Source organism: Capsicum annuum, chromosome 5 (genome assembly GCF_002878395.1).
Source record: "Capsicum annuum cultivar UCD-10X-F1 chromosome 5, UCD10Xv1.1, whole genome shotgun sequence".
Lineage (NCBI taxonomy): Eukaryota > Viridiplantae > Streptophyta > Magnoliopsida > Solanales > Solanaceae > Capsicum > Capsicum annuum.
In genome coordinates this window covers 190106135-190120131 of record NC_061115.1, presented here as the reverse complement: position 1 = coordinate 190120131, position 13997 = coordinate 190106135, and the positions used below count along the sequence as shown (strand labels likewise).

At 32.8% G+C, this 13997-nt stretch overlaps 1 protein-coding gene across 1 annotated transcript; it reads right to left on the bottom strand.

Annotated features, from left to right (window-relative positions):
• Positions 1-1812: 1812 nt before the first annotated feature.
• On the bottom strand, positions 1813-2667 carry LOC107872590 (monothiol glutaredoxin-S1-like). Its single transcript, XM_016719234.2, has one exon. The coding sequence runs from the start codon at positions 2354-2356 to the stop codon at positions 2051-2053; it is 306 nt and encodes a 101-aa protein (XP_016574720.1). The 5' UTR covers positions 2357-2667; the 3' UTR covers positions 1813-2050.
• Between the last annotated feature and the right edge of the window lie 11330 nt (positions 2668-13997).

Here is a 13997-nt window from a genome sequence, read left to right as displayed (position 1 = left end):
ATTTGTTCTTGTTCTTACTTTATATTTTCTTGTTCTTACTTTATATTTTATAACACGTTATAAAATGTATATCAAGAATATAGATAAGATTTATCAAGAATCCCTCAAGAGAAATAAAGAAGTCCCTTCTCTCTCTATTTATTATTCTTCTTCTTTATTCTTAGTTATTTCATAACATAGACATATATTTTAGATTTATTAAAAGATCAATTTATCAATATTCTTCGCATGTGTTTTAGGAGTTCTAATTTTTTATTACACTGCTTACCATTTGTTCCTCTTAACATATATTATAGAACTTCTTAATTTTATTATTTCTGCTCATATATTTTATGAATCAATTTTATAAAGATAATTAAATAACTATTTGAAGAAAAACAGTGAAAGACAATTTTATCTATTCCGAAGATTTTTAATGAAGGACAAAAAATTCAAACAACTTTTATAAGAACCATATTCTTTTCGTGTATTTTAGTAGTTCTAATGTTTTACTACACTCCTTACCATTTATGTTCCTCTTACCATATATTGTAGAACTTCGTAATTTTATCACTTCTACTCATATATTTTAGGAATCAATTTTATAAAGATAATTAATTAACAATTTGAAGAAGAAAAAGGTGAAAAAATAATTTTATTTTTTGCAGAGACTTTTACTGAAGGACAAAAAGTTTAAACAACTTTTCTTAGACCAATATTCTTCTCATGTCCTAAGTTTTTACTACACTCCTTAATATATATGTTTTCCTTACCATAAATTGTAGAACTTCTTAATTTATCACTTCTGTCCATATATTTTTTGAATCGGTTTTATAAAAATAATTAAATAACTATTTGAAGAAAAAAAGTGAAAAACAATTTTATTTATTGCGAAAACTTTTAATAAAGGGTAAAAAAATTCAAAAAACTTTTCTAAGAACTTTTACACTTATAATATAATATAGATAGAGATATAAAATCTATCATTTTCACCTTGTCTGTAACTAATTCTTAAGTAATTTATTTATTTAAACATAATTTTTTAACCTAATAAAGGTATAGAAGTTGAACTCAATAAAATGTGAAAAGCCTTTTTAAGTTGGTATAATAAATCAAACAATCATGGAGATACACATGGTTGGATCTTATCCCAATCATGTATTTATATATTGAAAATATGATTAAATAAATAGAGTATATATGCAGTCTCTCTAATAATTTAAGTTTTAAGTGAGATGATTACATACTTCAACATAATATTAGAGTCAGAGTATGCAGATGGAGATCGTAGGTTCAAATCGCTAATAACTCTTGTGGGAATACTCTCCAGAGACATAACATTGTCACCGCGAGCTTAGGACATTCGGTTAAGATTCTCCCACCTCATAAACCATCATTTGATTCTTCTTACATATATGATATAAAAGAAGATGAGTCTTTATTCATTTCTTATCGGGCATCTAAGTTGCTCGAAATCTCCAAAAATATGGCTGCATCCGTGTCGAATCCTTCATAATGCACTAATTTTGAAGAATCCAACACACATCCAACGATATGTTTAAAGAGCCTAAGCAACATAGTCGGGCCTAGTTTCTTTTCAAGAAAGAGGCAGAAAATGTGAGCTTGACACCGCAAATGGCGTGGGATCCGCAGACTGTACACTTGATAGGTCCCATTGAGAAAGTAGTCTTTCAAGCCCTCGGCCGGAATACATAGAAGAAAATAAGAACATGTTGAACATACAAGGATTGGACTAGTTTAATGAACCAATAAATTTTGCAGATATACATTAGACAAATATATTAGTAATGCAAAAATAATAGAAGCTACTAAGATAAAAACTTATATGAATTATTTTTATGTACTCTTGGCATTGCATTATTATTATAATTAGTACATCAAAATAGGGAAGATTTGTAAATATAAACTTGCTAGCTAGATAATAAATTCCGATATTTATAATCTACAATCTACATATCATATATCCAAATAGCATTAGCCTTTGAATCAATTCCAGAAATTCTGGTCCTGCCACTGTTTTGCCAGCTAGTTAATTGATCTTATTACACGATTATATCCAAATAGAATTAGCCTTTAGAAGCAATTGTTTGAGCTTGCCTCTGACATTAATAATCTCATTAGAACCACCAACAAACTCTTCTCCAATGAACACTGCTGGCACACTTGATTTACTCCCTAGTAGTTCAACCAATGCCTTCTCCATTTCCTTCCCATTTGTAAGCTTATCGAGCTCGTAAACTGTAGGGTTTGCTCCATAACCGCGAATTAGGGTTTCGATGCTATGAGAGATGCAACAAGTGCTCTTGGTTAGAATCACCACTGAACTTTCTGCTCCCAACTTCATCACCATATCCATGTTAATTAACTTAGATCTTGGTTAAGAGAAGTTATATGGTTTTTACTGTAGGCTATATATAGCAAGTTTTTTTTTTTTTTTTTTTTGTGAAGATGTGTAAGTGAAGAAAAGAAGTGTTAGCTTGACAATTGTTACGAGAAACATGAAGTTGTAGGAGGGTAAATATACGTCTAAAGTGGTGGGATTGTTGAGAAAGGACAAAATATTAAAGGATTGGAAAAAGGACAAGACGGTGGATATGCAAATTATTCCTTGAGCATATATTGTCAAAGGATCGTATCCTATAAATTAAATTAAAATACTTTCTTTTTAGATGAGATAATCAATGTACGAGCAAATAGATACTTTCTTCGTACCAAATTACTCATTCCAAATTGAGATAACACATTAATTAAGAAAAATAATTAATAACATGGCTAGTTTGTCATAGTGCCCCTATTAAATAATGTTTATATTTTAATTTAAAGGAGAAGTAATTAATGCAAAGGGTAAAACATGGAAAAAAAAATTGTTTCTTCTTGATTAATAAAAAAGAACAAGTACAATGGAAAATCAAATTAGAAAATTTGGGATGAGTAATCTGAGACGGAGGAAGTATTTCGGATTCAAGTCTCACTGCCACCTTTAATTGAAAAGAGTTTTTACATGCTTAATTAATTTGTCTAGAAAATATAATGAGGTTCACTCGTGAAAGTTGAAAACGAATACGCTAGCTATAGGGATTGTATAAAGATCTTCTTCTTCTTTTTTCTCTTAACGAGTCAAATTAGTTATCTTCTCGAACTAAAATCCAATATTATCTTATTCTTTTCAATGCCATACAACGCATCTTAATTTTGATTTGGCATAATGGGGAAAATAGTCTCAAGTATATTTAAATTTTAACAAATTTGTTGTAACACACCTGAATTTTGTGGGGTCCTATGACCCCCTAACTATTTATTAGTGTATTTTAGTGACATTTATAAGTTAATAAAAAATAAAAATGCTAAAAAAAAAAAATTAAAAAAAAAATAGTGCAAAAAAAATATCAATAAAATACGCTAATAAATAATCCAGGGAGTCATAGGACTTCCGCAAAGTTCTAGGGGTCATAAAACCTCCCGCAAAATTAAGACGTGTTACAGCAAATTTCATCAAAATTTAGGTATATTTGAGAGTATTTTCCTGGGATAATGCAAGCTGATATATCGGTGATGATCATGACGAAGGGTAAGGTGATAAGAGCGAATTAAAGAGAAAGACAACATTTATTAGGTGAATTTCACATTGAAATAGGAGTGAATGTGAAGAGTTTTGTAAAGACCCAATACATAAACATACATTTTGAATTTGACATCAGCTGGTAAGTAACTTCTGGTTCCTGCTTTGCTAGCTAGTTAAATTATCATTTTGAGTAAGTTCAACTCATCTATACTGTGTTATGTGAATACTTCAACTTACAAAATAATTCTTTAGATACCTTCAAAATATATATGTTGTGTCCACCTCGGGTGTCCACAAACACAAATGAGATAAGTTGGAGTGTTTAATTGCAAGTAGAAACTAATTTTAGGTGTCTAAACTCTCAAAATTGACGTGCTTACTAGCCAGAGACAAAGTTTCAATGACTATATATATGCCTCTTTTAACATAATATAAGTTCACATGATAAACGTATTTTGCACTCGATGATAACATAACTCAAGAGACGGAACTCTAAGACTTGTTGAGCTCAAACAATAATACATGACATGAAATTGAATTGTGACAATATATCCTAAAACATATACGTTGCATGAAGTCCATAAATATTATCCGTACCAAGAAAGAATTGTACCAAAAGAGGTATCTAGATAACTCTCCAACTTTAAAATTGACTTTGCTTTAGCTATTAGCTGGATTATTGGAATAAATTCTTATCAAATATTCCAAACAGTAAATCACATGATGAGGAAAGAAAGAGTGTAGTACTGCATGGATCTCCTTATCATAAAAGAAAAAAGAGTCGGTTGCAACTTCGAAAGGCCATACAAGCAAGCTGTGACTTCCGTTAATAGGGAAAAGTCGCAGATATATACAGTTCAACCAACTAGTTTATCAATGTGACTGAAATACACAAATATAACATACACTTTCAGTGAATATCTTTTGTATATTATGTATATATAGTAAAAGTATTCACATATCTCTATAAATTTGTAAATTAATTGACCAAAGTGTTTATGGCCGTAACTATCCCTAATATATATCTACCCTGCCACTCCTTTTATTGTTCATCAAATGTTGCTGCAAAGCTATTCCACTTACTGTTAAAATGGACTTATTAGATCATTTAGGCCCACTTGTAAATTTATGTGTAGCCGGGTCCATTGTTTGGTATTAGTTAGCTCCGTTGTAATTGATTGATTCATCTTCATTTTTTGTAGATAATGTTCTTTCAAACTCAAGATGAACCCTAATTTTCGTTCATCATTTCATCGCAATTCCTTCTAGTTAACACTTATATGTATAATAATTTGGTTACATTTGGAAATGAGACTATATTCTTGTCAATCAGACCGATCCAGGCCAAATTCGTCTCATAAAGGTTCGATCCTTCCAATTCAGGGCTGACCCAGACATCGGACAATATAAAGACACAAAGTAGCGAAAAATCTTATATTGGTGGACTTTCCAAATTAGTATCACATCTGAGATGTGTGACAAGGTTCAGAAAGAAAAAAAAAAGTTAGTTCAAGGTGGTATATCATATTTTTTGGCCCTTAACTTACCCAATAATTTTTAATGATTCACTAACTTAATGCTAACTGTACATGAGAAATAAAAAGAAAAGCAGCATTACAAATATAGAAGGGAAGATCATCTTTACAATAAATACAAACAAGAAAGAATAAAGCTTCAAATCGTTGCCCAGAATCAAGGAAAGCTTACATGAATGAAATAATGGAAGACCCGAAGAACAAAAATAAGTACAAGAAAAAAGGGCAAATAAGCTAAGGAAAATCAACCCTCCTGTAATTGAAGGAAATACAAGGAAGATCAATGCATGCACAAAGAAAAAAAGTTAGATAGGAAAACTCAATCAAGACAAATCAATATGCCCTTGATTGAAGGATTGATTCATCAGATCAATCTCAGCAAAAAACTAAGATCCTCTGAAGCATTCAAGAAAAAGAATTGATTCTCAAATCAATCAAATCAACCAAGAGCAACGATCATGAAGCAATCAAGCAGCATAAAAGAAGATCAGGATCGAAGAAAAAAGATGCGCAATTTCACTTGAGCAAGAATACTATTCACTATTTCATCTTAAAAGAAATATTGTATTTAGTATACCCTAATAGTGATAAGAAAAGAAAAAGAGAGATTAGAAAGTTATTCAAGTAGTGGTTGCGACCACAAAAGATAATATATCTTGAATCATCCAGACCTGAAGAATTCTTCAAGTTTCATCACCACGATACTATCTGCATAAGCAATTCATTAGGCTCTAAAGAAAACCTTGTAACCCAATTAATTGGATTAGATTTCACATTGGTGATCCGAACCGGTATAAATATACACTACTAAAAAAAAGGGGGAAAACCGACCATAAAACTCGACCATATGTGGTCGGTTTCCCTCAATTTCCGACCACAAAACCGACCAAAATGTGTGATCGGTAAAGTAGTGGTAGTTTTTTAAAAACCGACCACAAGTGGTTGGTTTTTTAAAAATATATATATATATTTATAAAATTCATATTATTTTATTAAAATTGGAAAAAATAATTTTAGGAAAAAAAATCGACCACAAGTGGTCGGTTTTTTATTAAATTAATTAATTAATTTTAATATTAAACCAGCCACTTGTGATCGGTTTTTTAATAAATTAATTAATTTAATAGAAAACCGACCACAAGCGGTAGGTTTTTTAATAAATTAATTAATTTATTTATTAGAAAACCGACCACTTGTGGTCGGTTTGCTATTAAATTAATTAATTAAATTTAATATTAAACCGACAACTTGTGGTCAGTTTTCTGGAAAAAAAATCAAAACCGACTACTTGTGGTTGATTTTTCTGAAAAACTTTTTAAAAAATAAAAATCAAAACCCAAATACATCATGTAACAACAACAATCCAATACAACAGTAACCAAATCAAATGCAGCAACAACAACAACCAAATGTAAACAGTTTTTAGAGTGTACAACACATACAAAATGTCCAACAAAAGTTAGGATGAAAAAACTACAACAATAGTTTCAAACAACAAAATGTCTAAATTCAAAGTAGAACCAAAAATAAAAAAAATAAAAGTCATCATCAACGAATTCGTCCTCGTCTTTCATATCATCATCCATGCTGAAATCATCCAGGGGGCCTAGACCTTTTGCAGTCCGAACTGTATCACCAAGACATGGAGGAATAACCCCTACAGTCTGAATGAAAGAGCTAAACTGCTGCTGCAGCAGCTTGATTTGTGATGTTGTTGCCTTCTCCGTCTTCTTCTGCCTCTCTCTCTGTTCAGCAAATCTCTCTCTTGTCAACAAGCTCTTCAGTGAATTGAGAAACCATATTTTGTAGTCTTCCAATGGTTATTTTATCAACTAAAGAGCTAGAGTATTCAGCGTCAGACGAATGCCTAATATTATCACCAAAAAATTTTGTGTGGTATCCGTAGAAATGGCCTCTATTTGCAAGACTCGCAGCTTTTGTCCATAACTCCTCTTGTACATGTTGTGGTATTGGGTCACCCTGATTTTCAGGAGGCTGACTACTACGATACTCACCAACAAAACGTGTATATTCGTCTCATATTCAAAGTAAAGTTAATACTAAAAGTCAAAAAATATTAAAGTAGTTATAATTGAATAATATCAACTTTGAGAAAAAGATTCATAAATTCAAAATTTTCTTCTTACGTGGACAGCTTTTGCACGAGCTTCAACCCATACATTTTCATCAGTCGGGTTCGTTTTTTTTTTAGATGAGTCTGCTCGAATAGTTCATCAGTTGGTATTTCCCTACCCTTTTCTTTTTCCTGCATATGAAAAAATTATCAACGTTCAAATAAAAAAAAATTTAAATAGAAACAAATAATTAAAACTGTAAAAGTTACATACCATTTTTTCCTTCACAGCAAGAGTACTTCTGGCACCCGCAATATGTAGGGAGCCACCCTTGAGTGATGCCCACATTCTCTTTCCTTTTTCACTCAACAATTGATATTTTGTGCTACTCCAATGGCGAAGATACAGTTGTCATGCGGCTGCAAGAATCCACTTAGGTTTTACCAATTTCTTTCAGGCATAATCCAAGAGATCGTTAAATCTGGATCTATATCTTATGAAAAAGTTCTTCTTTATAAGAAATGCATTTGCATCATCCCACCAGCAAAATTTCTACAACAAAAATATAATATTCAATCTTTTATTCTAACAAAGTATTAATAAGTAGTCGATAAGTTAAATCCTTATCTTAAATTCTTCAAACATTCTATCCCTGTCAAGTTCTGAAACCTTTTGTCAGCTGGTCCAGTAGCCGTTGAAATGCTGAGTAATGCATATTCGCGCCTTTTATCCAACTCCAGCATCCGGCCTAAACCTACAATACAAGATCAAACAGTAATTTCATAGAGCATAATAATATAGTAATGAAAAAATGAGTAACATTATTATATTTAGAAATCTTACCCTCTCGCAACTGGAATAAGATAAATCCTCCCAGAATCATATCTGTCTCCTAGCTGCCTAGTAAGTGATGGTGGATGCATTGGCGTGGGCGGATTTGAAGGACCAGATGGAGTGCCTCCAAGCTGAAGATCTGACAACCCAATAGATCCAACTGAATCACTGTGCGAAGCTGCGTGACTGCTGCAGGAGGGTATCGATGATGGTAGATGTCTGAAGGGGCCAGCGACTGTTCGATAGTACTGTGCTGGCGGTGGCACGACCATAGGAGAAGAATGAGTCAGTTTAGACCCATGTAGTGGCCCCACATGCGTAGGAATAGGTATCGAATCCTCAGACGACCTAGAATATGAGGGTTGTGCTGTCGCGTCAGAAAATCGATCCTCAAATATATGACTACCTGTCAGTCATCTAAAAGACAGAGGTTGTCTATTCTTTTTTGGTTTCGTAGTATCAACTTTTCCTTTACCTTTGTCACCTCTGTCTGACATCTAAAATATGTTAAGTTAACAAGGAGTTAGTTCCTACAACATTAATGTATAAGAAAACATTTCATGTAAATAATTTCAAGTTACTAATTCACATTTCAAATCGCTCCAACAACACGACATATAGAAAAAAAAACTTTTGTTACTATATAAATCATGGAAAAGTGTAAAAAATAGACTTATACAGTATATTACATATCAATCTTAAACAAGAAACATAAAGGTAAATATATAGTACAAAGCATAAAGACATCAATACATAATAAATAAAACTTACACAACTAATCCTCCTCTTCTGAAAACTCTCCACTAAACCATTCACCCTCTTCGGAGGTTTCCTCGTCTCCTACCCACTCAGTCTCTTCTTCCGCATTTGGTGAATGGTGTACCTAAAAATATTATACATATATATATTTTAGTTGAGGAATGTGTAAATGTTTAAACTTTGTAGAAATATTAATACACTTACGAACCTCATTTTTAAACCATGTTGCAAAGGATGCTTACACTTGATTTTCATGGAATTGTCTTAAATGAACTGAACATCCAACATGGGAAACACAATTAGTTTCTTTAAGGGAATGAGTAAAAAATAAGATATATTAAAATTTTAATCTCCTTACTTCAGAAAGGGCTCAATTTTCGGGCAATTCAGCATGACATACAAAGTTGCTGATTTGCGGTGAGAGTGATCCATCGAGGTATGGTCTTTTTAGCTTTACAGTCAGATTGATTGAAAATTGATATCGGTTGCAAATGAGGCTTATTCACTTCGTCCTGATGACGATTCGGTCGGTTTCTTGAACAAGCAACTTCATCACGAAAGTAGTATGAACAAAATTGAAAAGTTTCTCTCGTAAGATATGCCTCAACTATAGAGTCTTCAACCCTATATTTATTTTTGGGACCCCTTTTCAATTTTTCAATTGCCCCATACAATCTTAAGGTTAGATGTTTATTATATTTAAAAAAGATATGTATGAATTTAAATATGTTGCAAATGCTTACCGTTCGAATAGATACATCCACCTAGTTTGAACTGGACCGCCTAGCCGAGCTTTATGCACAAGGTGAATGGGAAGATGTTCCATCACATCAAGAACGCTGGTGGGAAAATCTTCTCCAGCTTGTTGGTGATAACAACAATATTACTTTCCATTCGTGCTAGATTTTCTTCTTTTAATGTGGTGGAACATAAGTCTTTGAAGAACAAACTGATCTCTGCTATTGGTTTCCATATGTTTTCAGGTAAACCAATAAAAGCAATTGAAAGTAATTGTTCCATGAAAACATGACAATCATGGCTTTTCATTCCATGCAAGATTTCTTTTTTCATATCAACCCTCTTTCCAAAGTTGAGGCATATCCATGGGGCATCTTCAAACTTTAAACCCACTCACATATTTAACGTTTTTGGTCTAACTTGAATGTAAAACTAACCTTGGACTTAAGAACATTGTCGTTGGGCCCCTGCTGTAAGTGTAATTCTCTGTGGTTGCAATATTCTGATAAGTCAAGTCTGGCCTTAGGATTATCATTTGTTTTGCTGGTGACATCCATAACTGTGTTGAACAAGTTGTCAAAATAGTTCTTCTCAGTATGCATGACATCAACATTATTTGGCAGTAAATTATCTGGCCAATATTCTAACTCCCAAAATATACTTTGCTTAGTCCAGTTATGCAAAACGCCATATCCATCAAGCCTGTTCCCAGACGTCAAATCCTGAACTATTTCCCAGACGTCATGACCAGACAGCCTTGGAGGTGGACCATCATGTTCCCTTTTATTCCTTCTGAATACATTCTTGAGTCTCCTAAATTCAAGATCAGGTGGCGAGAAACAACGATGACAATCAAACCATGAATTTTTCCTGCCATGTCTCAATGTGAAAGATTTTATTTTATCCATGCAGCATGGACAAGCCAGCTTTCCAGCTGTCATCCACCCAGACAACTTTCCATAATTAGGAAAATCATTAACAGTCCACATTAGATATGCACAAAGATTGAAATTCTATTTAAGAGAGATGTCTCAAGTTTCATCCTCCTCATGCCATCAAATTTGAAGTTCATCAATCAAAGGTTGAAAGTAGACATCTATTTTGTTTTTTGGATTACGCAGGCCAGGAATAACACAATTCATAAATATATAGGGACTAGTCATCAATAGTTCAAGAGAAACATTATAAAGAGTGATAAATACAGGCCAACATGAATATGGCGCACTACCAACTGAAAAAGGAGAGAACTCATCCGCACATAATCCCAATCGAATATTTCGTGGCTCAGCTACAAAATCTAGATAAATCGCATCAAAATGCTTCCAAGCCTCTCCATCAGATGGATGACACATAACACCAGTGGGCCTTCTATTTTCACTATGCCATCTCATATGAGGAGCTGAGCTGTTTAAAGCATACAACCTCTTCAACCTTGGTATAAAAGGTAAATAATGCATCTCTTTAATAGCAATTTTATTTCCAGTAGAACCATGCTTATATCGAGAGTGCTGACAAAACTTACAGAACTCTAGCTTAGCATCTTCCTTAAAGTATAACATGCATCCATTTTCACAACAATCAATTCTAACCGATGAGAGACCTAACTTTGACACCAATCTTTTTGCCTTATAGAAACAATCAGGAACCTCCAAGCCGGGGTCAACTAACTTTTTAATAAGGTCTATCATTGAGTCTATTCCTCCTTCAGCAATATTTCAGTCAGATTTAATACTTAATAATCTAACAGCAACAGACAAATGAGAGTGCGAACACCCGTCAAACAAAGGATGACTAGCAGTATGCAATTCTTTGTAGAAACTACCCACTTCGCTATTAGGAACATCTTCAACATTTTCCCTAAAGTCAACCCCGTGTTGCATCCCAAAAGCCTCATGCACCATTTCTGTCATCCTAGTATCTTGATATTTATTATGCCCTACAGACCTACTATTTTCTCCAACAACAAAGTTAGTTTGCGCAACATCCCCATGAATACCATGCAATCTTAAAAAGTCATCGTGAAACCCCTTTCTATAAAGATGTTCCTTTACATCTTCTTCACTTACAAGATTTATATCATCACATCTAACATAAGGACAACGAATAACCCGATAACGTGTCCACATATCAAGTGTCTTAGCATGTTCAACAAATCTTTTGACACCTTCAACAAATTCCTCCCTAATACCCATTCTATTATCATTGTTTCGTTGATATATCCAGTTATAATCAGGTTTCATCTATGCAATCAATCAGATTCAACTAATTAGATCATGTCTCAAAAATTTAACCATTTTCAAGCAACTAAGTCACCTACCAAACCACATTCAAAACAAAAAAATCCCCTTTAAAGTCCCTACACTTAACCATTTTCAAGCAACTAAGTATAGAAACAAAACCACATTCAAAACACAAAATTCCCTTCAAAGTCCCTAGACTTAACCATTTTCAACCAACTAAGTCACCTATCAAACCACATTCAAAACAAAAAAAAATCCCCTTTAAAGTCCCTAAACTTAACCATTTTCAAGCAACTAAGTCACCTACCAAACCACATTCAAAATAAAAAATCTCATTTAAAGTCCCTAAACTTAACCATTTTCAAGCAACTAAGTCACCTACCAAACTACATTCAAAACAAAAAATTCTCCTTTAAAGTCCCTACACTTAACCATTTTCAACCAAAGTAAGTATCTAAACATAACCACATTCAAAACAAAAAAGTCCTCTTTTAAGTTCCTAAACTTAACCATATTCAAGTGACTAAGTCACCTACCAAACCACATTCAAAACAAAAAAATCTCCTTTAAAGTTCCTAAACTTAACTATATTCAAGTGACTAAGTCACCTACCAAACCACATTCAAAAAAAAAAATCCTTTAAAGTTCCTACACTTAACCATTTTCAACCAACTAAGTCACCTACCAAACCACATTCAAAATTAAAAAAATCCCTTTTAAAGTCCCGACACTTAACCGTTTTCAACCAACTAAGACACCTACCAAGCCACATTCAAAATAAAAAAAATCCCCTTTAAAGTCCCTACACTTAACCATTTTCAGCCAACTAAGTTACCTACCAAACCACATTCGAAACAAAAAATATTCCCTTTAAAGTTCCTACACTTAACCATATTCAAGTGACTAAGTCACCAAACAAACGACATTCAAAATAAAAAAAAATCCCTTTAAAGTCCCTAGAATTAACCATTTTCAAGCAACTAAGTCACCTACCAAACCACATTCAAAACAAAAAAATCCTCTTTAAAGTTCTTGTACTTAACCATTTTCAAGTGACTAAGTCGCCAACCAAACCACATTCAAAACAAAAGATCTCCTTTAAAGTTCCTACACTTAACCATATTCAAGTGACTAAGTCACCAATCAAACGACATTCAAAACAAAAAAATCCCCTTTAAAGTTTCTACACTTAACCATATTCAAGTGACTAAGTCACCAAACAAATGACATTCAAAACTAAAAAATTCCCTTTAAAGTCCTTACACTTACCCGTTATCAACCAACTAAGTCACCTACCAAACCACATTCAAAACGAAAAAATCCCCTTTAAAGTCGCTACACTTAATCATTTTCAACTAACTAAGTCACCTACCAAACCACATTCAAAACAAAAAAATTCCCTTTAAAGTTCCTATACTTAACCATTTTCAAGTGACTAAGTATCAAAACAAAACCACATTCAAGAAACAAGCAACAACAAGACCTACAAGATGTCAACAACAATGCTAGTGAATCGAACAAGGCCACACACTGCGTCACCAGACTTCAATATAAAAAATAACAAGAAGATACCAACAACACTAGTAAATCGAAAAAGTTCACACACAACTTCACTAGACTTCAATATGAACAATAACAAGAAGATATCAACAATAGTGAATCGAGAGAAATTAACTTACCTTTGCTTGACCTAAATTAAAGTGAAAGAGATAACCGGTCACCGAATCAAGAACCTAAAAAAATCAAGATAAAATATTCCAACTTTGAGTGATTTAGCAAAACTCATGTAAAAAGAAACAAGCTAAAGTGCTAAATCATAAAAGTAAATCCATTCACTTTAAAGACAACAAGTTAAACCCTCATCAAAAACATCAAGCTAAACCATAAAATCCATTCAAGAATTTTACAAAATCATAATTAAATATTCCAACTTTGAGGATTTATACAATCAATAACGTCAATCAAGCAAAAGTCATATCTAAAACAAGAAGCAAAACTAGTTCAAACAATTATGTGTATAGCTCAAAAATTCCACAAATAACTAAACAAAATTCGACCTTCAAACAAGCTTAAAAAAACTAGTTCAAACTAACCTAATCTTCACCATTATAAATTTCACAATTATATAAATTAGTACACTTATAAATCAACCTCAAAAAGCACAAATTTCACAAAATACAACAAAATTCATACCTGAGTTGAGTTATGGCCGGAGCAGTCACCCGAGCACTCACCGGAGAAGTGGGTTTTACGA

Bases quoted from the DNA above. Each gene is read 5' to 3' on its own strand.
- LOC107872590 (XM_016719234.2), bottom strand. From the start codon at position 2,356: ATGGATATGGTGATGAAGTTGGGAGCAGAAAGTTCAGTGGTGATTCTA.